The sequence below is a fragment of the Lampetra planeri genome, chromosome 12, assembly GCF_965212315.1.
Source record: "Lampetra planeri chromosome 12, kcLamPlan1.2.h2, whole genome shotgun sequence".
NCBI classification, from domain to species: domain Eukaryota; kingdom Metazoa; phylum Chordata; class Hyperoartia; order Petromyzontiformes; family Petromyzontidae; genus Lampetra; species Lampetra planeri.
This window is the reverse complement of record NC_136118.1, coordinates 1,005,053-1,029,587: the sequence shown is the minus strand read 5'-3', so window position 1 is coordinate 1,029,587 and position 24,535 is coordinate 1,005,053. Positions and strand designations below refer to the sequence as shown.

Below are 24,535 nucleotides of genomic sequence, written 5' to 3'. Positions count from 1 at the left end.
GGGGATGGTGGGGTGTAGGGGGGGATAGGGGGTGGAGTATGGAGGGGTGGAGGGGGTGGGGGTGGAAGGGGGGAGAGGGTGGGGGTAGATAGGGGGATGGAGGGGGTGGGGGTGGAGGGGGGATGGAGGTGGTGGGGTGGAGAGGGGGTAGGGGGTGGGGGTGGAGGGGGAGTGGAGGGGTGGAGGGGGTGGAGGGGGGGATGGAGGGGGTGGAGGGGGTGGAGGGGTGGAGGGGTGGAGGGAGGGGGTGTGCTCGTGCAACCGCGCACGTTCGCGCCGCCGTGGCGACGTCCTCCGCGGGCGACGTTGCGGTTCGAAAGCGAGTGGGGGGGGGGCACCCCGAGGACCCCGCCCTCGACGATGACGACGCCGCCCGGGGGGCCACGGATTCTGATGCAACCGTTGCGTCGAGGGCGGCGCCGCGAGTTGTCACTGAGGGGACGGAGGGCGGGGCGGGCGGGCGGGGGGGGAGCCTGACGATCGCGTGCTGGGGACCGCGGCGCGGTGACCTCCGTGGCGCGAGAGGAACGATTCGCTGCCGCGTCGCGGGTCGCTCGCGTCTCAAGGGCGCCGCTCACACCGAGGCTGGCGGGGGCTGTGTTCGCCGAGTGGGGAGCGCGAGGGCAAGGGGCGCCCAGGGGGTTTTGTTTTTGTTTTTCTGGGTATTTTAGTTTGTTTTGGGGCTTCAGCGGCGGGAGGGGACTAGGAGGCGTCGGACGCGCGCGGGGGAGAAAGGTGGCGAGTTCAATTCGGCTTCACCAGGCCGACGACTCGCGTGACGAGAGGCAGTCGTGGCGTTTTGATGGGGGCTCGATAGAGCGGAAAGTGAATATTTCGACGATGGAGGCAGCATGCGGGAAGGTGAGGCCGCCCATTGAGGTTGAGCGGGGGGGGGGGGTTAACTGGGAGTCGTTATCATTATCACCGCGTGAGATCGATCAATCAATGTTTGAGTCACAATCAGAACACAAACAAGGCAGTAACGCACCAGCACACATAACAAACCCCCGCCTTCAGCATGAGCACTGCATCACTGCGCACACACGTGACGAAACTGAGCTAGTTACCTGTTTCAGAAGCGACCTCGCACGGGTGGCTAGGTATGGTGCGAAATAAGTTCAAAATGATAGCTCAACCAAGTGGCTTATTGTGTGGAAATGTATCGCAGCCAAAGACTCAAAAACGCACGTTTGTAAATGTGGAGGGGAAAACCGGAGGACCCGGAGAAAAATCTACGCGACCACGGGTAGAGAGGCGTGCAAGCTCCAACTATACAGGCGTCACCGTCGGGATCGAATCAACGACCTCCTGTATACCAGGCGAGGTAGTTAACATCTCGCCAATGTGGCGCGCTCAATCAAAACACAAAACGCACAAAAACAAACTCCCCCCCTCTACAATGAGCTCACCGCGTACACCTATGTGACAGGCTAACGTTTCGGGCAGTGGCCCTAAGTCAGTACTAAGAAGGTGGAAATATTTACTGACTTGGAGACGGCGACGGAACTTCACGGTAATGTGCCTTGAAGAAACTAGGAAGCCTCAGGACTTTTTAAGAAAGGGCACATGCGGGCAGTGTTGAGTTCTCAATGAACAGATATTCACAATGACTTTATTCATACTAACACCTGCCCCTATTCCTACCCCTCGTCATAGCCACACTAACCCACGTGACCCTATTCCTACCCCTCGTCATAGCCACACTAACCCACGTGACCCTATTCCTACCCCTCACCATATCCACACTAACCCACGTGACCCTATTCCTACCCCTCACCATATCCACACTAACCCACCAAATCCTACCTCTCACAGTATCCACTCCAGTCTACTGGACCCTATCGTCAGCCGTACCACTGACCCTAGCCCTAAACCTATCCCCAAACTCGCGTGCTCTACCCGAGCACCCTGTGAGCGGTGTGTTCACTCGTCACGTCAAGCGTCCACAGGACTACGGTGCTGAGGGCCACGCCGTGCACACCCCCCCCCCCCCCAGGGTCACACTCCCTCCTCCTCCTCCTGCTCCTCAATCCCAGCCCAGGGGCCCCGCGTGCGCGTGGACAGGCTGGCAGTAAACCGATCCCAGGCGGCACGGGGTCCTGCCTGAGCACTGGGACCCCCGCCTTCCCACATTTATCCTCCGCCCCTCACCCCCCTGAGCAAGGAGTCGGGTCCCATGGACTGGGCGATGTTCGAGTGGCCCCGCAAATTCGTGCCGCGGGGGTTCCTGGCGCAGAGAGCGTTGAGCAGGACGCGCCGCGCGCCGCTATTTATATCCCGCGGAAGGAAGATCGTCTTACGCCGGGCAGCAGCAACATCTAATAATATTGATGACGACGAGGACGATCGTGATGAAGATTGTGATCATCATCATCATGATGTATACGCTTCTAAACATTATCATGGGTGGTTTTCATTATCATCACCGTCAGGATCGTTATCAGCTGCTGCTGCACGCGTGAATCCACGTCCTCGCTCCTCGCTTCACGCGTTCATTCATTGGGTCGCCCGCGCGGTGTCGCGTCTCACCAAGGTAAACCGGAGCCGCGCATGTCAGGTCGGCCGTGGAGGGGAGGTAGGACGGAGGGGAGGGGAGGGAGCAGGGAGATTGTCCACTTCGTTACTTCCCTCCTCCCTCCCGCCTCTCCTTACCCCTCCCCGCAAAGAGGCTGCATCTATCTGTAGCAGTCTCGACGGCGTCGCGGACCCTCCGCTCGCTCGCTCGCTCTCTCTCTGCCAAGACGCCGCTGCGACCCCACAGCCGCACGGCCGCGTTGGCCACCCGGCGCCTCATCTGCAGTGCGCCGCTCGTGCGCGACAGCCAGCGCCAACAGGAGTCACGGTGAGCGTGCTCTGGGTGTTTGGTGCTGGTGGGGGGTGGGGCACACGGAGGCGGTGTGGTGGTGGTGGTGGTGGGGTGGTGGTGGAAGTGGACCGAGATGGGGATGTGGAGGGGGGGGGTGTCGCGGAGGGGCGGGCCATCGCCCCGCTCTCTCTTCACTCTGAGTGGTCAAACTTGGCCATGGTCGGGGGCCCACCGCCCCTGGGGCCGCAGTATAAAATCGGGGCCCACCTGCTCGCCGCAGTCCTTTTCGTTCCGAGGCGTGTGAGCTTTTGAGTAGCGGCCGCGAGTGTTGCAGCGCGCAGTGCGAGATTCTCACGTCCCGGAACGCCTTCCGAGCGGAGAAACAAACCATGGGGTTTGCATCCCGTGCCCGCCTCTTGTTGCTGCTCGTCGCCTGTCTGCACGCCACGGCGCCTTCGCCGGCCACCGCGCACCCGGCGGACGGAGCGGCCGAGAAAGACGGCGGTGCGGGCAGCCTCCCCAAAACGCGTCTCTCCATGCAGGGCGCAGGTAACCCCCCCCCACCCCCCGCTCGCACCGCACATCCATTCGACGCGACGCACGCTCACTCGTCCATCCCCGCACGTCGAGCCTCACAGACACCACCGCTCATGTCGACACTCAGCCACCACTTGCATCCCTCGGGAAGACGCACTCGCGCGTGAGGCCACAGCAATGTCACGAGTCTCGGAGCCACGAGTCCAGGGTGATGGTTGATCGCGAGAACGCCGACAGGTGCCGCGGCGGAGATGCGCGCCCCGCGTTCACGCGTTCAGCGCCGACCTCCGTTTGCGTTTAAACTCTTCAAGTGCGCAACTGCGGCGGTTAACGAGCTGGGAAGCCGCGCTCACTCCCACGCACGCGCGTTATAAAGCACGCGCGCTCATCTCGCTGGCATGCATACATAACATATAGAATTAACAAAATATTTTTTTATCATGTGGTCGCCAATCTCGCCCCAGAACTACACAGAGCTGGGCAGTGTGTTGAGTGTCCTCGCAATTGGCAGAGGAGGTTTTTGTTGTTGTATTCGTATAAAAAGCACGTGTCGTCGGGAACTCGGAGGGGCGAACATTATTATTATCTGGGCACAGCCAAACACAACCTAACGGACTACTCACTGTAGACTCGCTGAAAATATTAACGGGGGCTTAGGAACGTACATGGGAGTCAGGAGACGCTTGCTCAAGTCACCGTGGAGGTGTTGCATCACCTTCCCATCTGTACAATTGTGTGGATGTGCGGAATGTAAACAGAGCCCAGGTTAGCCGTGGGAATCCCCGCACCGCCAGTGGGACATGCAAATACCGCGCGGAGCTGTCATAACCACACGAGCGAGCCGAGTGATGGATTCACACAAAGAGCTGCGGGTGATATTCCATCCCGTGACACTCACTCACTCAGAACCCCCCCCCCATGCACGTGGTTCCTAAAGGAATTTGTAGCGTCCATCCTAATGGGGTTTATGGTGAGTGGCTCTCAACATTGTAGTGTATGGCAGGGTCCCAATCAAAATCACTGCTCCCCCACCCCCACCCCCGCGCGCTCCCCTAACCCCAGGGGACAGCGGGACCACGCGTGTGGAAGCTCAGGGCTTAAGTTAAACCAACTGAGATGGGCACCTGCCACGTGCAAGTGAGAAACTCTGCTATGTGAGAGGCGAGGGGTGTCGGTGGGGGGGTTGGTGTTTTATGCCCCCGAGGCGAGGTCATTCTTCGTCCCCTGCAGTTTACCCTCCGCTTCGCCAGTGCCCTCTTAAGTGAACGATCCCACGTGCGCCACGCGCCCTGGGCGAGGGAGTGTGGAGGACGGGGGGGTCTTATCGTCACGAACCTCGTGGGAGGTGGGGGGGTAGACGACGTGAGGGTAGGGGGTGAGTGGCGATAGAAACGACCTTAATTTCGTGTTTATCTGGTTAAAGATAATGGGCGTCATTTGGGTTATTTTGTGAAGTTAGTTTGGTGGAGGGATGGTTTTCGGGACGGGGTGGGCTCAGTGGGTCTTCTGACCATCGCTGGAAGGGACAGTGAATGGTCAATGGGCGAGACTTGTGGCGGAATGTCAGAAGGAGCAACACGGCTTGCGATGACGAACAGCGATGGCATGGGGATACTTTCATCCAGCAGTGGATAGAGCATGGCTCGTGATGGTGGTGGTGATGATGATGAGGGGCTACGTGGAGCGCGTGCACGCCCATCACGGGGCGCGCGCGTGTGGTGGTGGTGGCGGAGGGGGAGGGATGGGGGGGGGGACGCGGAATGCGCGTGCGCATCACGCGCTGTGTGCGGGGTCACGGGGTCAGGTCGCGCCTCTAAAGATACCCGGGGCCAGTTCTCACACTCGTTCTCGAACACTCCTTCACTAACACTCCAACGGACTCGTTAACATCAACTCCTTACTAACACATCCCTTCACTGACACCGCTCCTCACCAACTGCTCACTAGGCGCGTGACAATTCCAGCGATTGTGTAATGCCCTTAAACTCGAGGACCCGGTCACGACCGGGTCTCCACGTCCGTTCTAAGCTCGCCCTCTCTTCACCACGGCGACACGACGGATGGCGAGGGCCTAGCGCCCCCAGCGGGCAATCAGCGACTGACGCGGCAGGCGCAGCTCGTGACAGAGGCCCGTGTCACGGTCTGGCCCAACGCCGTGTAGCTCGCGATGGCGGCTGCCGCTGCTGCTGCTCGCGGCATCTAAAAGTATCTCCGTCGTCGACGAGAGTGGCGACGATTGCGGTTGATAGAACCGCCGCCCTCCTATGCGCCGGGCGTCTCAGAGTGCTGCTACGCTTCGCATATCATCTCAACACGTGGGAGAAGGGGCACCCCCAGGGGCAGCTGTCTGTCCCCGTGTGGGCGCGAGGTGTCTCAGCAAGGAACTGCATTACCTCCTCCCACCTTCCCCTCTCCACCACTGCAGCCAATACCGATACTGCTCGCACTAAAATAATCGATCCCATAGCAGTAGGAGGCACCGAGTTGTCCTACAAATTGACTAACCACCCCACCCCCCATCGAGGTCGACTGCGCATCGCGGCGCGTCGCCGATACGTCCACACACCCAGCCGAGCCGTGGCCGCACCGTGAGCGCGGGGTTCGTGGAGCGGCTGCTCCGGAGGGACGAGGCGACACGCGGCGCGGGGTGGCCAAGCGGCTTCAGCTCGACTCTACTAAACGATTAAACGATGTGTTATTTTTACCAGGTGAGGCCCACCTGAGCTATGTAGTTCTTCATTTTTTTTTTATCAGAAGCGACCTGGTGACAAATGATAGCTCAACGAAGTGTCTCATCGCGTGGAAGTTTACAGCAGCCAAATACTCTTAACGCGTGTTTCTAAATGTGTGTGTGTGTGTGGGGGGGGGTAAACCGGAGGACCCGGAGAAAAAATCCACGCGACCATGGTAAAAGAGACACCGCAAACTCCAAATATACAGCAGGCGTCAGGGTAGGGATCGAACCCACGCGCTCTTGTATAGCAGGCGAGGTAGTCAACATCTCCCCACCGCATCATCGCTGCCAAGGTGCTCACCAAGGCCCCCCACGGAGCAGGTGCCCTGGCGATGCGTGGCCTTCTGCTGGAACGCGCAGACAATTGTGGCTCCACGGATAACGAATCGCAGGGTGATACCCACGTGTTTTTAAAAAAATCTAATCTAATTATATGTGTATCTAGAGCGCATTCATTTAAGGGGCTTAACATAGCTCACACAACGATGGCAGAATGCAATGATGTAGTAGTTGACACTGGCGTACAAAGATTGAGGAATGAATGACAGCGATAAAGGGTATGTAAGGAAGGGGAGGGGAGGGACGGGAAAGATTGGAGGGGCGAGGGAGGGAAGAGGGAGGGAATGGGCGATGGAGAACAGGAGAGGCTTTAAGATGGGGCGGAAGGAGGTTCATGTACAGGGACAGTGCTGAGTCTGTGGGCAGTGTTGAGGCTCCCTCACCCACTCGCCTCCCTCACCCACTCGACTCCCTCACCCACTCGCCTCCCTCACCCACTCGCCTCCCTCACCCACTCGCCTCCCTCACCCACTCGCCTCCCTCACCCACTCGCCTCCCTCACCCACTCGCCTCCCTCACCCACTCGCCTCCCTCACCCACTCGCCTCCCTCACCCACTCGCCTCCCTCACCCACTCGCCTTCCTCACCCACACGCCTCCCTCACCCACTCGCCTCCCTCACCGACTCGCCTCCCTCACCCACTCGCCTCCCTCACCCACTCGCCTCCCTCACCCACTCGCCTCCCTCACCCACACGCCTCCCTCACCCACTCGCCTCCCTCACCGACTCGCCTCCCTCACCCACTCGCCTCCCTCACCGACTCGCCTCCCTCACCCACTCGCCTCCCTCACCCACTCGCCTCCCTCACCCACTCGCCTCCCTCACCCACTCGCCTCCCTCACCCACACGCCTCCCTCACCCACTCGCCTCCCTCACCGACTCGCCTCCCTCACCCACTCGCCTCCCTCACCCACTCGCCTCCCTCACCCACTCGCCTCCCTCACCCACTCGCCTCCCTCACCCACTCGCCTCCCTCACCCTCTCGCCTCACCCACTCGCCTCCCGATCCCCCGTGGGGGGCTTCGCAAGGCATGCGCCTCACGCGGACTCGGGCGGTGTCCGAGGCGAACTCGTCAAGTACAGCAGCAGCAGTAGCAGCAGCAGTAGCAGCAGCAGCAGTAGCAGGAGCAGCAGCAGCGGCAGCAGCAGCAGCAGCGGCGGCGGTGGCATCACCGCGTGGGGCAGCGTGCACTTGGTGACTCCAATTCCAAAAACTGGCGCCTATTACGGGAGCAGCAGATCTCAGGTCGATATCCGTTACAGCGGTCATCTCGCGACCCGTCTTCCGAGACTGCATTCTGCTGATCATATCTAGGTCAGTCCATCAGGACGAGTTCAGTTTTAAAGCCGACACTGGCAGCACCACATGCGCGCCTATAAATATCACAGACTGTTGGCAAAGCGCTGGGGCATAACAGATGCGTTAGGTGCCTCCCAATAGACGCGCCCAAGGCGTTCCACACCGTCGGACCCACCTCGCGCTTAAAGAGAAACTCTGGCACTGCAAGCTACCCACGGAGAGACACATGCTCTCTGCCTGCCTGGTTCGTTTCGTCTCTCACCGACCGCACGCAATCGGTGTCCACCAGCCAGAGGGATTGGAGGACGGTGCAGCGAGCGATCCGTTCAGCGGCCCCAGCGTGACCATGATGCGGACAGCGCACAGCTCACGCCCAGAGACTCCACGAATGCATCCTCTCGACATGGGGATGGATGATGCCGCGCTCCTGGTTTCTGATGTCAACCTTGAACTCTCCCCATGCTCTCCACTTACTCTCCACGCTCTCATTCACACTCCTCCTCCTCTCCTTCACGCTCTCCCGTTGCTCACCCCGCGCTCTCTTCTTCTTCTCTTCGCATCTCCTCCTCCCCCCCCCTCTCTTCTCCCTCTCCCTGTGCTCACGTCTTACTCCCATCGCGCTAACTCACGCTCTCCTTGACGCTCCCCCTGACGCTCTCCCCTCCACCACGAGGCCGCGTTTCCCCGCAGCACAGCGCTTTCTGAACCACGAGCCGGGGGACGCGAGTGAGGGGTGGTGGAGGGTGAGCAGCAGGTGGATTTTAATCGAATCGCCTGCCAGAAATGCGTCTCGGGGGGGGGGGGGCATCTGATTGTGACGTGGTGTTACGTATCATATGGCTGTAACAACACGCAGAGGTGTGCCGCATTGCAGGTGCAAGAGTCTTCAGCCTAAGCAAGACCACTAGCGCACAAGCACTGGAACTGTGGCCATTGTGTCGTTATATTAAGACAATCGTTGGTCGTCCGGCCTGCACACACGTTTCCGATGAGATGGGTTGTATCATTATTCACAGACGTTAAAGTGTTACATGGGTTTGCGTCTAACTAGAGTTCGTATCCAACCATCTGTCCACCAGCCAGATGGTTGAAGCAAGCCTGACTCGGCTTAATGTTGAAACCGGTTCACAGTTTTTTTGCATAAAACCAATGCCGCCGACAAACACAACCCACAGGAGACCGCGGTGCCCATGGTATAAGCACAGAGACAACATACGGAATTGAGCATCTCGCTTTTAATGTAAACCTGGTCTATTCAAACGTTCCTCTGCCAAGACGCCTCCCCAGTATGGAAGAGTAGACCAAATACCATGTGGAGCTCTCCCTTAGCCAGTGGAGGCCCTCCATTCATCAGTGACATGAGCGAGCAATTGCAGGCATGTTCCCCTTCACCTTCACCCCTTGACCTATTCAATCCTCGTGTCGTGAATCCTGGACTCGTGAAGCCGTGTCTCATCAACCCTCGTGCCATTGGCTCCGGACTCACCGCGCACGCATATCGCCCGTTGTCACTCCAATGCTGGATGAAGGCCTCTCCGCACCTGCCCGGGCCACGGGATATAAATCGCCAGCAATTTTCTGGGCGATTTAGTCGTGGATCGGTCTAATAAACACCACTTTAATAAGCTCTGGTTGAAGCTCCCCTTGTCTAGACAGTCTCGTGGACTTTGATTTCACAAACCCGGTTTGATTCGACTTGGTTTAATCAATTAGGTCTAATCACCAGCGGTAATTGAGAAATTCGGCGGTTATTTCTAGGATCGTCCAGAGGAAGAGGTAGGAAGCGAGCGAAAGAGGTCATTTGTCCTCGGCATCACACAACAAAAAGAGGATCCCACCACGGAGCCCACGTGGAATGTTGCCTCCGGCCTCCCAGATCCCTCGGTGCGGCTGGTGCTCCCCCCCCCCACTGCAAGAACATTGCGGGGGCTGGGCACGTTCGAGTTACAACCTGGAGCACCCAACTCGCAGCGAGGGGCTCACTTGCATTGTCCTTTCGCCGTGGATACGCGGTCGCTTTTGGGAAACACAGGAAGAGGTTTCCAAAACCAATTCTGTGTTTTTTTAAAGAACCCCCCCCCCCAAATTCCCTCCTTATTCCATAAACAATGTTCTCTCACGACACGCGGTAGCGGGCTTTGGGTGGGTCGGGGGGGGGCTGCCGATGAGTTTTGTTTCCTGCGGTTGTCACGCCCCCCCCCCCCCAAACTACACCCCCATAACAAACAGCAGCGCGCTCGCGCAAAACGAAGGACAGGGGTGGGGTGGGGGGAACGAGAAGCAAACGCGGAGGGAAAAATAACCTCCATCTCAGAAACGGCTGCACGACAGAGGTCAATTAGCTAGGCAGGAAGGCCAACGTGTTCTCAACATCGCGCGCCCTCCGATTCACCTTTCGCGTTTATCTGAACTTTGCAGAGCTGCAGTCCCGGGATGGGTGGGTGCAGGAGGAGGTGGGGGGGGGCTCGTCTTATCGTTCAATTAGAGTTCACGGGGCCGTTCTCAACGCAAAACGCGATTCAAAACAAAGAGAGCGTGGGACTCCTGCAGCCCGCAGCACCCTCGCCCTTTTCTTTCCTGTCAAAAAAATCAAAACGTTTGGACGTTGCCATGGCGAGGAGCCCCAATTATCTGCGCGAAGCTTTTCAGCGAAGACGCGGGGTGGTGATAAGGGGGGGGGGTGGTGGGGGCGGTGAGTGGAACGGTGGGGGGGGGGCTGCTTCTGGGGGCCACAGAAGAAAGAAACCCAAACAGAGGCACGCGAGAGACGAGCGGCGCGCAGGAGGCGGCGAGGTTCCACGCGGCCGTGCCACCGCCACCACCCGCGCGCCCCACGGGGATGCGGTGGGACGTCACGTGATGCCACGAGATATCGATGCGTGGCGATGGGATGCCACGCTACCGATGTCGCGACGAAGCGAGTTGGGCTCGAGCTCGCGTCGCCGGTGTGAGGGTTTGAGGGCGATCGTCCTTGAGCACGACAGGGAGTGTGGCGTGGTGTTGGCGCGGTCTCTGTTTGCAGCGCGCTGCGTCTGAGGTGGCTGCGCGAGCGGCGAGCGCTCAGCAAGGCCGCGTGGATGCCGCGTGCATCCACGCACGTGTTCATTGCGAGTGCCGCGTGAAGCCCGTGTGAGAGACGAGTGCGAGCGTTGTGTGTGGGCGAGTGCTGTGAGTGAGCGCTGTGTGTGTGTGTGAGTGCTGTGTGTGAGTGCTGTGAGTGAGCGCTGTGTGTGTGCTGTGTGTGAGTGCTGTGAGTGAACGCTGCGTGTGTGTGGACGCTGCGTGTGTGTGAGCGTTGCGTGTGTGTGAGTGCTGCGTGTGTGAGCGCTGCGTGTGAGTGTTGCGTGTGTGTGAGTGCTGCGTGTGTGAGTGCTGTGTGTGAGTGCTGTGTGTGAGTGTTGCGTGTGTGAGTGCTGTGTGTGTGAGTGCTGTGTGTGAGCGCTGTGTGTGAGTGTTGCGTGTGTGAGTGCTGTGTGTGTGTGAGTGCTGTGTGTGAGCGCTGCGTGTGAGTGTTGCGTGTGTGTGAGTGCTGCGTGTGTGAGTGCTGTGTGTGAGTGCTGTGTGTGAGTGCTGTGTGTGAGTGTTGCGTGTGTGTGAGTGCTGTGTGTGTGTGAGTGCTGTGTGTGTGTGAGTGCTGCGTGTGTGAGCGCTGCGTGTGAGTGTTGCGTGTGTGTGAGTGCTGCGTGTGTGAGTGCTGTGTGTGAGTGCTGTGTGTGAGTGCTGTGTGTGAGTGTTGCGTGTGTGAGTGCTGTGTGTGAGTGCTGTGTGTGTGTGAGTGCTGCGTGTGTGAGTGCTGTGTGTGAGTGCTGTGTGTGTGTGAGTGTTGCGTGTGTGAGTGCTGTGTGTGAGTGCTGTGTGTGTGTGAGTGCTGCGTGTGTGAGCGCTGCGTGTGAGTGTTGCGTGTGTGTGAGTGCTGCGTGTGTGAGTGCTGTGTGTGAGTGCTGTGTGTGTGTGAGTGCTGCGTGTGTGAGTGCTGTGTGTGAGTGCTGTGTGTGAGTGCTGTGTGTGAGTGTTGCGTGTGTGTGAGTGCTGTGTGTGAGTGCTGTGTGTGAGTGTTGCGTGTGTGAGTGCTGTGTGTGTGTGAGTGCTGTGTGTGAGCGCTGCGTGTGAGTGTTGCGTGTGTGTGAGCACTGTGTGTGAGCGATGTGTGTGAGCGCTGCGTGGGAGTGTTGCGTGTGTGTGTGAGTGCTGTGTGTGAGTGCTGTGTGTGTGTGAGTGCTGTGTGTGAGTGCTGTGTGTGTGTGAGTGCTGTGTGTGAGCGCTGTGTGTGAGTGTTGCGTGTGTGTGAGTGCTGTGTGTGTGTGAGTGCTGTGTGTGAGCGCTGCGTGTGTGAGTGCTGTGTGTGAGTGCTGTGTGTGTGTGAGTGCTGTGTGTGTGTGAGTGCTGTGTGTGAGTGCTGCGTGTGTGAGTGCTGTGTGTGAGTGCTGTGTGTGTGTGAGTGCTGTGTGTGAGCGCTGCGTGGGAGTGTTGCGTGTGTGTGAGTGCTGTGTGTGTGTGAATGCTGTGTGTGAGCGCTGTGTGTGAACGCTGCGTGGGAGGTCACCACGGACAGTGTGGCGCCGCTCAGCGCCCTGAGCCCCGAGTCACGAGACTCGGGGCTCGTGCAGCCGACAGTGGCCAGGACCAGACACCACCGATTACATAATCACAGCTCGCAAGCCACTACAGGACGACTGGATACATAATCATCATCAGTTACATCACGCGACGCGCCACTTACAGACCGCACTGACAGACGACTCCTACCCTGTGAGATTTGAACCACTACAACACCGGCGGGGGGGGGAGGGGGCTGGGGGATGGAGATCCACCAATCCCCCATCCGCACGCTCCCTCTGCCTAGGACGAGTAATCGTCATGTAACGCGCATTCATCTATAAAAAGCCTCGCTGGGTCTTGAGGCTTCTTTTGAGGAATTTGAGAGGGGCACGGCGTACCCGGAGAGAAACCGCAGGCATACGCTGGGTTGGGACTTCGTAGAAGTTTCCGCAAGGCCGGTTCCCGAGCCCACTTGCTGTACCTCACTCTCATTTACTGGCCACTTCGCAGCCCCAAACAGCTCTGCGCATTCACAAACGTCGACGCAAACCACCAACCTTCGCCTCCAAAGGCGTCGGATCACAACACTCCCCTCCCGTTACACCAACCCCCACCTCCCCACACGCCACAGCTAATGTTGCCTCTCGCTGTGCCATGTCCACGCGCCGTCGTGACCCCGTGACCCCCGGCAGTGGAGGTTGGCCAGTGTCTGGTGGCGGCTGCGGACGCGGGGTGCGGCGCGTTCGCGTGCCTGGAGAACACCACGTGCGACGGCCCCGGCCTGCAGGCGCTCTGCGCCGAGCTGGTGCGACACGCGGACATGTACGACGTGCAGGTACTACCCCCCCCACACACCTCACCCTCCCCCCGCGACCTCCCTCTCTCCCCAACCTCATCCGCAGCCCCCGCCACTCCCGAGCATTAGGTAGTCTCCGCAGGCACGGGGACGAAGCGCGTCCCTTCACAGGGACCCACCGAGTCACACAGTCACCCATCGACTGTGCGCCCATCGAGTCGCCCGGCCACTCCTCCGCGATCGTCCACCCATCGACTCACTGCGCCTCTGATCGCAGCAGCTCTGGCGGCCACCGATAATATCCCACGGCGTTCCCAGTGGCTGCCCACGCAAGCCCCCCCCCCCTTCAGCGGTCAACCTTGGCGAGCGTCGTTGTTTCGATCCGTAGAGAAGTTCACGCGACGCCGGCTGCCGAGCGATCGAACCCGGGTGCCCTCGGAGCCACGCAATTAGAGCGCGCGGAGTCCCTGCTGCTCTTGACCCCATGTGGACGGCGCGGCTGATCCCTTTATGTTGAAGACCCCCGTGCGGAAAATGACGCCACTCCGGCCCGCTCCAGGCCACGCAGGCACCCCGCGACACCGCGTGTCGTCGGCTCTTCTATGCACGAAGCGTGTTGCGCTCTGGTGTGGGTTGCTGAAATGTTTCGCTGATTTGGAAAACACGGAAACAGACCTTCCCGCACCCCCCACGCTCACCCCCAGCCTCCCCCGTTCCTCCCACCTATGACCGCACGCACGGTCAACACAGAGCACAGAGCCAAATAGCTCCCCCGGCTAACGTGAAACGCACCCAGTCAACACATAGTATAGGCAGCCAAAGCAGAGAGCAGCCAGCCAATGCGTAGTATAGACAGCCAACACATATCACAGCCAGCATACAATATACACACACACAGTCAACACATAGCAGAATCAGCATAAAACACACAGCCAACACATAGTATAGACAGCCAACACATACCACAGCCAGCATATAACACTCACAGCCCTCCTAGCTGCAGAAATGTCCTCCTGCCTCCCGCATGCGCGGCTCTCTAATCCGGACCGTGACGCAGCAGTCGGGATCGCGCGACTCCTTTACCAGCGCGACTCAGGTCACATCGACGAAACGATGATGAATCAATAAAACGCTCATGGATCAATAAGACCCCCATGGACCAATACGACGATCATGGAGGCGATCATTCTGCAGTGGTAGAGCCGTAATCGCTGCCGAGATGCCCAGAGAGGTGTGTGTGTGAGCGTGTGTGTTGGGATGTTTAGAGTTTTTTTTGTATCTCGCAAACTATTTCCCGAGTGAAACCCGAACCCAGCCGCTCTCATAGCGCCAGTTGGCAGCAGCAGCAGCAGTCGCCACAACTCTCAGCACATCCATCGCCACCCCACAGGCCGTGTCGGGGACAGGCGCGGGTGGGGGTGTGATCTAACGTGCCTCGCCTCATTCACTGCTTCGCTCGTGCCATTCGTGATTCCCGGATCGGCAATGGGCGTGGAGGGGCGGGGGTAGCAATTTCAACTCATTCACTCAAATGGATCGTGTTCCGTCCGGTGCTTGGTGGCAGCTGCTTAGGGAGGAATTCGTTCGTTGATCGACTGATAATATCGCTTGACGAAGAAGCGCCATGCACCAAAAACGTCGCCTTTTACACACCGCCGGTTAGCACGGTTGGCTACGTACGGTGCGAAAGAAGTTCAACACACATACATGTATCGCTGTACGTGTATGTATGCCACTACGTGTAATGTTATTGAGGGACTGATTGTGTGTTGTTGTCTTGCTGTGGTCTGGAACTGTTGTTGTTGATGTTGTTGTTTTGCTGCCTTGTCCAAGCTGGCATTTATTGTTGAAAACCGGCAGGAATTGATAGACTTTTGCAAATTGGACTTATGTACTTTATTTTAGTAACGTTTTTATTTTTAGTGATTTGTTTTATACCTTCCAACCGTTTGTTGTATTGTTTGTTGTTGTGGCTTTCTGACCCGCCGCTACTGGACGTCTGTGAAATAGACCTTCATAGCTCATCGGATTTCTCCTGCGGTATGAATAGACATTCGGATACCGATTGAAATTTTGAACAATGAAACGAACGGTTGCCCGAGTGCTTGTCTCAACCCCTCGCCACCCCACCACGCCCCACCCCTCCGCCACGCAGGGGAAGTCTTTCATCAAGGAGGCTCTGAAGTGCATGGCTCAAGGGCTGCGCGGCCGCTTCAACTGCAACCAGCGCAAGTGCTCGGCGCTCAGCGAGCTGTCCCTGCAGCTGCAGCGGGAGTGTTACCACCGACACGAGCTGTGCGCCGCCGCGAGGCCCAACGCCGAGGCCATGGCCCTGTCCGTGCCGCCCCCCACCGCGCTCCCCAAGGGGTAAGTGAACCCTGGGGAGAGGAGCTGGGGGGGGGGGGGTAGAGATTGGGGGGGGGGGGAAACACGCTGCACGTCTTCTTCTCTTCCTCCGTGTCGGCGCGTTGCTGAGAGATGCCAACGATTTGTGGAAGAGCGACGCAGGCGACACGTCGATGGGCAGGTCCTTGTAGCTGTGCGACGCCGCTGGCTGTGAGCTGCTGGGCGGATGCCTCTGGCGCTGCCCTGGCGGGCGGTCAGCAGGTGACCCGCGCCTGCCCATTGCTCGCTCCGCTCCGCAGTCGCGGGCAGTGGGGCCGTCTTTTATCTTCTACTTGTGGTTGGATCGTGAATATACAATTGCAATTTGTGCAATCGCTCTCTCGAAGAGACACACACAAAGAGAGAGAGTGAATCAGGGGAATCACAGACTACCGGGACGGTAGCCAGGCAGTGAGGGAGTCGGCGCCAAATATCACCCTCCAGAGCTCTGCCGAACTCTATTTATTGCGATGTTAATGGCCGATTCACCAGTGTTCATGTTCGTGTAGAGATGAGCGAATCCATCCGTGCAATGTTTGAACGCGACGCCGCGGTCCACAGATTGTGAGGAAGTCAAAAGCCACGAAAGAGTTCTGTTGGTAAGGGGGTCAGTGAAGCGGGTAAATTAACAGAGCATGAAGGCAGTGGGACGCGGGGGGTGTGATTGTGAGTGGTGGGGGGCACGGTGTGATTGTGAGTGGTGGGGGGCACGGTGTGATTGTGAGTGGTGGGGGGCACGGTGTGATTGTGAGTGGTGGGGGGCACGGTGTGATTGTGAGTGGTGGGGGGCACGGTGTGATTGTGAGTGGTGGGGGGCACGGTGTGATTGTGAGTGGTGGGGGGCACGGTGTGATTGTGAGTGGTGGGGGGCACGGTGTGAGTGGTGGGGGGCACGGTGTGAGTGGTGGGGGGCACGGTGGGAGTGGTGGGGGGCACGGTGGGAGTGGTGGGGGGCACGGTGTGGTTGTGAGTGGTGGGGGGCACGGTGTGGTTGTGAGTGGAGGGGGGCACGGTGTGGTTGTGAGTGGAGGGGGGCACGGTGTGATTGTGAGTGGTGGGGGGCACGGTGTGAGTGGTGGGGGGCACGGTGTGAGTGGTGGGGGGCACGGTGGGAGTGGTGGGGGGCATGGTATGAGTGGTGGGGGGCACGGTGTGATTGTGAGTGGAGGGGGCACGGTGTGGTTGTGAGTGGTGGGGGGCACGGTGTGGTTGTGAGTGGAGGGGGGCACGGTGTGGTTGTGAGTGGAGGGGGGCACGGTGTGATTGTGAGTGGTGGTGGGCACGTTGTGATTGTGAGTGGTGGGGGGCGCGGTGCGAGTGGTGGGGGGCACGATGTGATTGTGAGTGGAGGGGGCACGGTGTGGTTGTGAGTGGTGGGGGGCACGGTGTGGTTGTGAGTGGAGGGGGGCACGGTGTGGTTGTGAGTGGAGGGGGGCACGGTGTGATTGTGAGTGGTGGTGGGCACGTTGTGATTGTGAGTGGTGGGGGGCGCGGTGCGAGTGGTGGGGGGCACGATGTGATTGTGAGTGGTGGGGGGCACGGTGTGAGTGGAGGGGGGCACGGTGTGAGTGGAGGGGGGCACGGTGTGATTGTGAGTGGTGGTGGGCACGTTGTGATTGTGAGTGGTGGGGGGCGCGGTGCGAGTGGTGGGGGGCACGATGTGATTGTGAGTGGTGGGGGGCACGGTGTGAGTGGAGGGGGGCACGGTGTGAGTGGAGGGGGGCACGGTGTGATTGTGAGTGGTGGTGGGCACGTTGTGATTGTGAGTGGTGGGGGGCGCGGTGCGAGTGGTGGGGGGCACGATGTGATTGTGAGTGGTGGGGGGCACGGTGTGAGTGGTGGGGGGCACGGTGTGACGCTCGGCCCTCTTCCCCCCCCGCCCCTCGCAGCCCCTACCTGGAGCTGCTGCGGGCGCTCTTCTCGTGCGACAACGCCACCTCGGCCGCCGTGCGCCGCGCCCTCTCGGCGCGTCTCGGCAAGGCGCACGCCTCCGCCCTGGCGCAGATGCTGGGGGGCAGCGCCCCGCGACGACAACACCCGGGCAAGCCCGCTCCGGGAGAGGCGAGCGAGGGGGGCAGGGAGGGGGCCAAGGAGGGGGGGAAAGAGGGAAGCAGGGATGGTGGAAGGGAGGGGGGTAAGGAGGGGGGTAAAGACGGAGGACGCAGAGGAGCGTCAGGCGCCCATCACCCAAAATCTGGCAAAAGCTCCCAGTAGAGAAGTCCCCCCCACCCCGCCCATCACCTCCCACGCCCCCCCACCCCACGTTTCTCGGTCCATTCGACCAGGATCTATGCCAGGGTTTCCCAAATTCTAAACAAAGTCCTCGCGACCCACCGCGGTGTGGTTTTCCGTGCGTACCGAATACCGGCGCATGTGCACGCTACACGCGCCTGGTGATTGGTCAACGTGGCGACATGCACGCACTGTGCTGTGGGCAGTGAGGATCGGGTGGCAGGGGGAGGGAGGATTTTGGAAGCCCTGGGATGTGCCAAACCAACCCGACCGAGGAGACGGATTCATCGGCGTGTGAACATGCATGCGCAATCCTCCAGATCGTGCATGCGCCACACCGCCCCCCCCCCCCCACCGCTCAATCTCATGGCGACGGGAACACAGCTTCTCACAGCGGGGCCCGATCAGTGAACCACGCGCGGTCACCTCGAGCCAAGAGTTGGGTTTGGCGAGTGATGGGTCCCCAAGAGATGTTGAGAGCACCGATTAAAATGAAAACCCAATACTTAACCCTAATCTGAACGCAAAAAAATTACGAGAAAATTATCTTAGCCCATCGGTCAGAGGTGAGGTGACAAATGTTCCCGATAATCATATCCCATCGGTAGTAAGTAGCCAATGAAACGTAACTTGACTCGAATACGATCATTGGGGACGATAACTTACGATAACAACACGTACGCACACTATATATATAGTATATATACGCAAATACATCACCAGCTTTGGCGATGCAGATGTTTGGGATTTTGAAATCGTACGCAATGTAAGAGCGTACGCCACACTTACGTGATGCTGCTATAGAGGATCGTAGACTGTAGATTTACAAAAAGCTGCTATCTCTCTATCTCTATGGAAGTAGGGGAAGAAACAGAGGAAGTAACGTGTACCGCGATGCGGAGACGCACCGTGACACTGGGACACGGAATCATTGACCCACTGTTTATCGAGGTCGCCACTTCGCGCGACCTCGACACCAACTCTACCTCGGCGCGACGGGAGCGACAACGGGAGCCCCCCCCCTCCTCCTCGCGTGTGGGGGGATGGGGGGCGGAAAACTGAGAATTTTCTTTTGTTTCAGCCGCCGATATTTGATGGAAAAACGCGGCCGAACCAAAAGAAAACATCTAAAATCCGCGGAGATATTTCCCCCTTCCAAACTCGGCGTTCCCGCAGGCGCGCGCTACGCACGGAGCCACACGCGCGGCGTAGGCGCCGTCTCCCTCCGGGGGGTTCTCGGCGTGGTCAAAGTTCGACACCAAGGAGCGGTGTGTTGCCTGTGTTTGTTTGTCGTTGTTGTTGTTGTGTGTGGAGCTCACTTCCCCGAGCCTCATTCACACTTTGAAACGTGTGGACCTCGCTAGCGGTTTGTTTTCGTTGTTGGGAATTGAATCTCGTGCAGACTTTACGTTCAAATGCGGACGAAAAGAGACGTTCAACCTCAACCACGCGTTTCGGGCCACATACCACCGCACACCACCCTCATCATCATCACCACCAACAGTATCCACACACACGCACACGCACGTACGCAATCATGACCCGATCAAGTGATGGCGCCAGCAGCAGAGAGGGGGGTTCACTCGCACGCCGAACCACCTCGAGTGGGTCAGTCGCCAATGGTATCGACCCAAAGTCGTCGTGGGCCACCCCCTACCTCGGTCGACTCAGCCACAGGGTGAATGCCCTGTGGCTGAGTCGACCTAGGCGTCCGCTCCTCGTGCGTCGTGCCAACCTCAACAGCTGCTCGCTCACAACAATCGTGTTCGCCTTTTACACGAGGAAGCCTCTCCAGGCGGATATCTCTTGCGCGTGAGTTTATTTCAATCAGAGGCAGGCGCGCACCGACCGCGCGCTTCTGTACAACAGCGCCGCCCAGAGCCTCTCCGCCGTCATCGCTTCTGCGCGTCCTCTGGCTCCGCGGCCAGGGGGAGGCGCTCGCAGTCGTCCCAACTCGTGGATGTGGCCCCACTGAAGGCGGTGGGGGGTGGGAGGGGGGGACAATGGACAATTGACCCCCCCCGACACGCGCCCGTTCTCATCACACCCCGGAAGCTAAGCAGGGCTGAGCCTGCATGCTGCTCGGATGGGAAACCACCGTGCACAGCACTCAGGGCAGCCGAGAGGGGGGAGCAGTGAGAGACATGACCCCCCCCGCCGCCTCGCTAGTGCGGAACACAAAGAGAGAGAGAGAGGATGAGTCGACGGGGAGCGACTGAGTGGGGTGAGATCCGAGCGGAACGGCACGAGCGGGGATTGTGTTACGGTCAACAACATGCACAACAACAACAACAACCGAACTGGTGGGTATGAATCAGATTCATTTAGCTTGGACAGGTCAGCCGAGTTCACTGGAAGCCTAACGACTCTAGAGTCGCGCGAGAGGAACACAGCCACGGAGAACTGTGCAGAGACGACACAGGCGGGCGGGCGTCCACCCCACACAGCCCCTCCCCCTGCTCGCAGCCCGGACCCCCAACGCCTTGCTCGTGACCCCACCTCGACTCACACGACCTCACCAGAAACTCTCCTTATTCATGGCTCCACCTCAACTCACGCGATCTCACCAGAAACTCCCCTTATTCATGGCTCCACCTCGACTCACACGATCTCACCAGACACTCACCTTACTCGTGACCCCACCTCTACACACACGATCTCACCAGAAACTCCCCTTATTCATGGCTCCACCTCGACTCACGCGATCTCACCAGACACTCACCTTATTTGTGACCCCACCTCGACTCACACGATCTCACCAAACACTCACCTTACTCGTGACCCCAACTCGACTCACGCGATCTCACCAGACACTCACCTTACTCGTGACCCCAACTCGACTCACGCGATCTCACCAGACACTCACCTTACTCGTGATCCCAACTCGACTCACGCGATCTCACCAAACACTCACCTTACTCGTGACCCCAACTCGACTCACGCGATCTCACCAAACATTCACCTTACTCGTGACCCCAACTCGACTCACGCGATCTCACCAAACGCTCACCTTACTCGTGATCCCAACTCGACTCACGCGATCTCACCAAACACTCATCTTACTCGTGACCCCAACTCGACTCACACGATCTCACCAGAAACTCCCCTTATTCATGGCTCCACCTCGACTCACACGATCTCACCAAACACTCACCTTACTCGTGACCCCAACTCGACTCACGCGATCTCACCAGACACTCACCTTAATCGTGACCCCAACGCGACTCACACGATCTCACCAAACACTCACCTTACTCGTGACCCCAACTCGACTCACGCGATTTCACCAGACACTCACCTTACTCGTGACCCCAACTCGACTCACGCGATCTCACCAGACACTCACCTTACTTGTGACCCCAACTCTACTCACGCGATTTCACCAAACACTCACCTTACTCGTGACCCCAACTCGACTCACGCGATCTCACCAGACACTCACCTTACTCGTGACCCCAACTCGACTCACGCGATCTCACCAGACACTCACCTTACTTGTGACCCCAACTCGACTCACACGATCACACCAAACACTCACCTTACTCGTGACCCCAACTCGACTCACACGATCTCACCAAACACTCACCTTACTTGTGACCCCAACTCGACTCACGCGATCTCACCAGACACTCACCTTACTCATGGCCCCAACTCGACTCACGCGATCTCACCAAACACTCACCTTACTTGTGACCCCAACTCGACTCACGCGATCTCACCAGACACTCACCTTTCTCATGGCCCCAACTCGACTCACGCGATCTCACCAGACACTCACCTTACTCGTGACCCCAACTCGACTCACACGATCTCACCAGACACTCACCTTACTTGTGACCCCAACTCGACTCACGCGATCTCACCAGACACTCACCTTACTCATGGCCCCAACTCGACTCACGCGATCTCACCAGACACTCACCTTACTCGTGACCCCAACTCGACTCACGCGATCTCACCAAACACTCACCTTACTTGTGACCCCAACTCGACTCACGCGATCTCACCAGACACTCACCTTACTCATGGCCCCAACTCGACTCACGCGATCTCACCAGACACTCACCTTACTCATGGCCCCAACTCGACTCACGCGATCTCACCAGACACTCACCTTACTTGTGACCCCAACTCGACTCACGCATTCTCACCAGACACTCACTTTACTTGTGACCCCAACTCGACTCACGCGATCTCACCAGACACTCACCTTACTCGTGACTAGAACCCGGCAACTGCCCAATGCCCTTACCATGACCATGCCCCCAATCCAATCTCCAGCGTTTCGCCCGGTTTCAACCCCCCTCCCCCCGCTGCACCCATGGTACACCTTCCATCAGGAGACCCCCCTCCGGATCAAATACCGTAGCAGAGCCAACGTCGTGGGAACATTTGAGAGCATTAAAAAAACAGCCGTGAAAGACAACGTTTGTTTGTAAACGACAACAAGAGCGAGTCCGAAGTTCGATGCCGTGGTCAAGGTGTTGTGTGTCAATTAAAAAAAACCACGAAGGGATGGCGCGGAGCCGAAGTTAATCCGCCCAACCAGCACGGTGGGTGGCGTAACCAGAGCGGAAGAAGACCTCCCCGTTCATCCTGGAGGGGGGGGGGGGGGTTGCCTTAGGGGCTTGGGGGGGTTCAACCGTGAAACTCCGGGGCCATTGAATTCACGATTGTTCGCGTGTCCACGTTCCGTGGTGGTCCCAGCGCCTCCGCCACACAAACTCAGGTATCGCCGACGCGCTCTCGGCGTCCGAGTTGACGCGTAGACGGCGCCCAGGAGCGGTCGCGACGCGGTGGGGAGCGCGCGCGATGGACGGTCCCGAGCCAGCCGGGCGCCGTGCCCCGCGCGCGGCTCCCTCGCGTTTTGTACGAAATCTGCGAGCCACGCGCTCCAGACACAGCCGCCGCATATATTTATGTTATTTATTGCGCTTCTCGTGCTACTGCCACGGCTCTCGTCGCTGTCGTTGCTGCTACACGGCCACGTTACGTCGCAGTATTCGCTGGTGGCCCGTTTTGCCAGAGGAGGGCAACATTCACTGGGTTCACAATCAGTTTTTTTGTGGGGGGAGGTTATTGGAATTCGTGTTTATTAGTGTTTATTAGAGTAAAAATAAAAGTTTGGAAATCGATAAAAAAAATTCTACTCAAATGAATAAGAAATGTCCATGTCAAGAGCAAGACAAATAATGGCACATTCTGTTGTTTCTTATTTGTCCCCAACTTGATCTCAATTGTGGTGCCGTCAGTGCCACGTGACGCGAAGCAGGGCACCCCCACGTGGTAGAGGACGGCGCACGGAAGCGGACCCCACGGAGCTCCCTCTGAGTCCCTCGAGGTGACCTGCGGTCCACTTTCCCACCCGGCTTGCCACTGAGGTTAATGTTGGTCGCATCACATTAAACCCAACGTCTTCAATTACATGAGCTAGAATGCAGACAAATGTATCGGCAGAACCAATTTGTAATGTGATGGGATTATTTTACGTGCAGTCATTGGCCGCAGAGCTGAGACCATCAAACCTCTTATGCACCCAGTTTAAGCACGGGCGACTGACTACTTGGATTCGAGTTCAGGATCTCGCTCAGTGCTCTGACCTGCTAGCCCACTCGGCCACCGAAGACGTGAACGACCCTAACCGATTGCTTGTGCGTGCACACGAACGCCCGAGGGCCATCCGTCCGGCGCGCTTTGTGAACCCAGCGAATGACCGTGCACAACATCACATTTCCTCCCCCGCGCTGCAGCGAGAAACACCGCCGCTCTGATAAAAACAAACCACTGCAGCAGCCACATCACGATGGGCTTTAGGGCTCAAGGGGTGGTACGGCTACTGGGCGTGCGTGACGTGCCCACACGCGTGGTAAGGGAGGGAGCACGGGGAAGAATGTGATCAGCAGGAGTCAGGGATACCCCTGGCTCGCCATTTGGAACGTTTAAACCTCACCCCGTGCGCGCACCGATTGCTGCTCTGGCTCACAGACTCAGTAACTCGGCGGGCGCCTCGTACACGTGTGCTCTGTGTGTGCTCTGTGTGTGCGTGTGCTCTGTGTGTGCGTGTGTTCGATTTGTCCCGATTCGCACTGGCGGGTCGCGCTTATGACTCTCCACCGGCTGCTACGGAGCGCGGCGACTCGTCCAGCCTCGCCCGCCCGCGTGGCGGCTGCCACCCGGAGCTCGCTGCTTTATCCGTGACCGAGTCGGCCTGGCAAGGAGCCGCCGCGATCGACTTTAATACGACGGATACACTCAAGCCACATGGAATATACTTATCCGAAACATTCTCTTTGATACATACATATATAATTATCTATATTCTTGTATACTGTAATAGCACAATTATGTTATTGCATTTAATCACAAATAAATACATATATAAGTATACCTGTGCTTGTTTGCCGCGTGTTATTTAGAGATGGTGGGTACGAGCAAGTGGGGGGATCGTGAACCCATGCGTGCGGACTCGTGAGGCGGTGCCGCAGTGGCGAGATGTTTAACTCTAAACGTTGTAAAGTGTCACGGTCGGATACATACAAATATATCATAACTCCTTGCAAAGTCATCCCACTCACGCGCAGGATCAATATGTACACGTCCTTCAACCCCACTGTAGCCGCCTCCTCTCGAGACCAGAGTCGTCTCCCTTGTAAGGGTGACCTGGGGCATCAGTCTGCCAGTAGGGGGCGATGTTTGCTGCTGCTGCGCGTGTGCGATGGGGCGCCGCAGTGGCTTGGAGATGTCAACTACCTCGCCTGTGTACAGGGGGTCGTGGGTTCGATACTGACTCTGACGTCTGCTCTTTATTTGGAGTTTGCGGTGTCTCTCTCCCCGTGGTCATGTGGTTTTTTCCGGGTTCTCCACGTT

The 24,535-nt window shown here is 58.3% G+C and overlaps 1 protein-coding gene across 1 annotated transcript; it reads left to right on the top strand.

Annotated features, from left to right (window-relative positions):
• Positions 1-3,023: 3,023 nt before the first annotated feature.
• LOC144721482 (stanniocalcin-like) lies at positions 3,024-24,055 on the top strand. The gene is made up of 5 exons (XM_078599121.1): positions 3,024-3,355; positions 12,948-13,090; positions 15,207-15,418; positions 17,326-17,497; positions 22,921-24,055. The coding sequence occupies exons 1-5, from the start codon at positions 3,196-3,198 to the stop codon at positions 23,011-23,013; spliced, it is 780 nt and encodes a 259-aa protein (XP_078455247.1). The 5' UTR covers positions 3,024-3,195; the 3' UTR covers positions 23,014-24,055.
• The last annotated feature ends 480 nt before the right edge of the window (positions 24,056-24,535 follow it).